Source organism: Apodemus sylvaticus, chromosome 9 (genome assembly GCF_947179515.1).
Source record: "Apodemus sylvaticus chromosome 9, mApoSyl1.1, whole genome shotgun sequence".
NCBI classification, from domain to species: domain Eukaryota; kingdom Metazoa; phylum Chordata; class Mammalia; order Rodentia; family Muridae; genus Apodemus; species Apodemus sylvaticus.
In genome coordinates this window covers 48,227,307-48,230,539 of record NC_067480.1, presented here as the reverse complement: position 1 = coordinate 48,230,539, position 3,233 = coordinate 48,227,307, and the positions used below count along the sequence as shown (strand labels likewise).

Here is a 3,233-nt window from a genome sequence, read left to right as displayed (position 1 = left end):
ATCCCCTTACCTTTGCCTCCTGAGTTCTGGGATTAAAGGCTTGCACTGTTACTGCCCAACAGGAAAAGAGTCTTAATGGAGGATTGTTTAGATTGGATGGCGAAGAATCTTTCTCACTGGGAATGGTTTCAGAAGGAAGTGGGTTTTAATTTTGCAAGGGTGGTGGCACTCCTAGCCTTATGTGGGTAATACTGTGCTCTACAGTAAACAAGATTAGTTCTCTTACAAGTCTTGATAGGCTCTTTGTCAAAATTGGACTCTGATCACTTCCTGGATTAGAAGACAACTTTGCCATATTATTCTTCAAGGTTGACAGCTAACTGCTTCCTCTCCAGTAGCCTTCTTGTTGTGGTGTCTTTGGCTTGACCTAGCCTTTCAATGTCAGACCGATATACCCTCCCCCACATGGTATACCCTCTCTCCATCAGGTATTTCTTTCCCCACCAGGTATACCCTCCCCACCACACCAAGTATACCCTCCCTCCACCTGGACTTTTTCTTTTCTTTCTGGTAGTGCTAGGGATTGAGCCTAGGACCTTGTGCACACTGAATAAAATCCCTAACATTGAGGTGCACACACATATCCCGAATCATCTAAGACTTGTTCAAAATTAACACAATTGGACAGTTCTTGAACACCTTCTTCATTCTCTGCTCAATCTTTTATAGGGAGAGTCTACAGGTGGGCGGATTTGCACACAATGAAAGAATAACAGAAGTCAGGGTTTGCCAACAATACAGACTAAATACTTTATTAGGTTCCAAAATGAGAAAATGGTAGCGTTAACCTATTTTAGTATAAATCTACCACCCTCCGCAAAGAGCCCGCCTTAGCGTCTACAGCTCCCCAGTCGTGGTAGCGCCGGTACTCTTGAGGCCTCAGCAGATACTGCCGGCCACGGAAGTTGGGCATCTCGTAGAGAACCCAGCAGCCCTCCAGAACGTGCAGCGAGCGCACCTCACTGAGGTGGAAGCGATCCTGGATGCAGGAGCAATCCTCGCTCAGCTCCATCATGACGCCTTTGTGATCCTCTTTCTCGTACAGCCGCATTCTGTGGGAAGCTGTCTGCTTGGGTCACAGAAAGAAACACAGAAAAAGCAATTGAGTCTCTTCCAGAACTCACCCAAGCAAAACAACGGGTGGGTGTGGTCGACCGAGGCAGGAGACTGCTGATGTGAGATCTGAGCCTGTGAGATTTTGGAGAGCTCTGCATCGGTGGGTCTCCTGCTAGCATTACCGACACCCAGGTTCTGGTTTTCATTTAGGACAGTGGTTCTCAATCTATATATAGGTAGCAACCTCCAGAGTTTAGTCCAGTGACCCTTTCACAGGGATGACTTAAAGACCATCGGAAAACACAGATAATTATAATACATAACTAACAAAATTACAGTCAGGAAATAGCAACAAAAGCAATTTTATGGCTGGGGGTCACCCAACATAGGGAACTTTATTAAAGGGTTCCAGCATTAGGAAGGTTGAGAACTCCCTGATCATTTAAAAGTAGAATCTTTATGATGTTAAAAGTGAATTTGAGTTCATTAAAAATTCAAATATCTTAATTCACAGTTTTCTAGTTCATTCTAAGCTATATGTTGGAGGGTATACAGATAATGTATTTTGACTAGTATATATATATATATATATATATATATGAATGTTTTATGTATATATACATAAAAGTCCATCCTTAAAATAGGATTTTTTACTTATAATTTTTGTTTTCTGAGAATTTCTTAAATTAGTACTGAATTTACATTATTTCCATCTGTCCATTCTGTTTATTTTCACCAAACTCAAGATACCTTTCCCTCAGCTTCCTGGATGCTAGGAATAGAGGCTATCACTATGCCTGGCTAAAGTGGAGTTTAGAAAAATCATATACTTCTGTGGAAAGTTAATTTAAATAACCGCTTATAATGAGAACTTAGCCGATTTTCAAAAATAGAAAAATTAACATTTTCAAATTTGAGTTTTGCCTATATAGTTTCTGATCACCGTACTTTTCAATGTTTTCTACTCCACAATAAAGTTTAACTCACTTATCAAAAATCCCTTTACTAAAGACATAAAAATCGGTCTGATGGGTGTGATTACCCTCTCATTCCCAACCAGCTTCCCAGTCACAGAGTTTGTTTTATATCCCTGCATAAGATTACATTAGCTGGGATAACTTTTGATTTACCTAATGGTGGCAACAAAAAAGAAAAGCTGGACCTTCTGTAAGTCCTTTTAATTCTGTCTTCCTGCCTGTATCCCCGTGGACTTAGGCAGGCATTTGGGGACCACTTAACCCTTAGATACTTAAGTCTGCAGGAAAAAAAAAAAAACAGAACAAAACAAACCCTACTTTCTGGATCGCACATCAGGAAAGCAGTGAAGACCCCTGGGCACAAAGAAATGAAATCAAACAGGACTCACGTGGGGGAGGAGGCGGCAGGAGCGGATGGAGTCGCTGAAACCCATCCACTGCTGGTAGTCGGGGTACTCTCCACGTCTCAGGAAGTACTGGTGGCCCTGGTAGTTGGGGCGCTCATAGAGCATCCAGCAGCCACTGTCCACGCGGATGGAGTTGCAGCGGCTGAAGTAGGTCTGCAGGTTGGGGCAGTCGCTGCTGCACTCATAGCAGCGGCCCTGGAAGCCTCGGTCCTCAAAGAAGGTGATCTGTAAAGGAAGAGCAATTCTGAATGAGATCGTTTGCTCCTTGTGTTAAGGCCGTTCAGTCCGACTTTTCGTCGAGTTTGCCTTCTGCTCACCTTCCCCATGGCTGGCTGACCCGTGGTGAGTTCAGTGTCCAGCCAGAGAGTGGCCGGTCTATATAGCAGGAGGGTTGCTGCGTTAGCGGAACTGCACAAAAGGGCCCTCCGGGCTGAGGGAATTTCCTGGATCGCTGTTACGTGCCGCATTCAGTGGCGGTGATTGTAGATTCGCCTGGTTATCTGGTGTGTTCTAACGCTGCCCTGGATGAGCTGCTCAGAGTTGCTTTATTCAGATTCTTACTGTTTTTTAAATTTATCAGCACATCAGCCTGAACTTTTGACCTGAAGTCCATGTCCCTACATTTTGAGTCCATTATACTTGGTAAATCTGGGAAGAATCTGTGCGTTTGTAGAAGTATCCCCAGAGCTGAGGCGGCAGGAACTCTGTGAACACTGCAAACACTGAACAGTGCGACAGAGACCAGGCAATCTGATTCCCCTTCCCACGTCTTTTCTGGTTTTGCTGGTTCAGT

The 3,233-nt window shown here is 43.9% G+C and overlaps 1 protein-coding gene across 2 annotated transcripts; it reads right to left on the bottom strand.

The window, feature by feature from the left end:
* Positions 1-725: 725 nt before the first annotated feature.
* Positions 726-2,886, bottom strand: LOC127692280 (gamma-crystallin C). Of its 2 annotated transcripts, none has more exons than XM_052192482.1 (3): positions 2,758-2,886; positions 2,423-2,665; positions 726-1,069 (listed from the first exon to the last, which is right to left on the bottom strand). In XM_052192482.1, the coding sequence occupies exons 1-3, from the start codon at positions 2,764-2,766 to the stop codon at positions 794-796; spliced, it is 528 nt and encodes a 175-aa protein (XP_052048442.1). In that variant the 5' UTR covers positions 2,767-2,886; the 3' UTR covers positions 726-793. The 2 variants fall into 2 exon arrangements, with proteins under 2 accessions (XP_052048442.1, XP_052048443.1); XM_052192483.1 differs by having other exon boundaries at positions 726-1,066; positions 2,758-2,879.
* Positions 2,887-3,233: the final 347 nt, after the last annotated feature.

What these genes read in the sequence shown, in the direction of transcription:
- LOC127692280 (XM_052192482.1), bottom strand. An exon ending in CCTGCCGCCTCCTCCCCCAC is followed by an intron (nt 1,070 to 2,422) that starts GTGAGTCCTGTT and finishes CTGTGACCCAAG; the next exon opens with CAGACAGCTTCCCACAGAAT.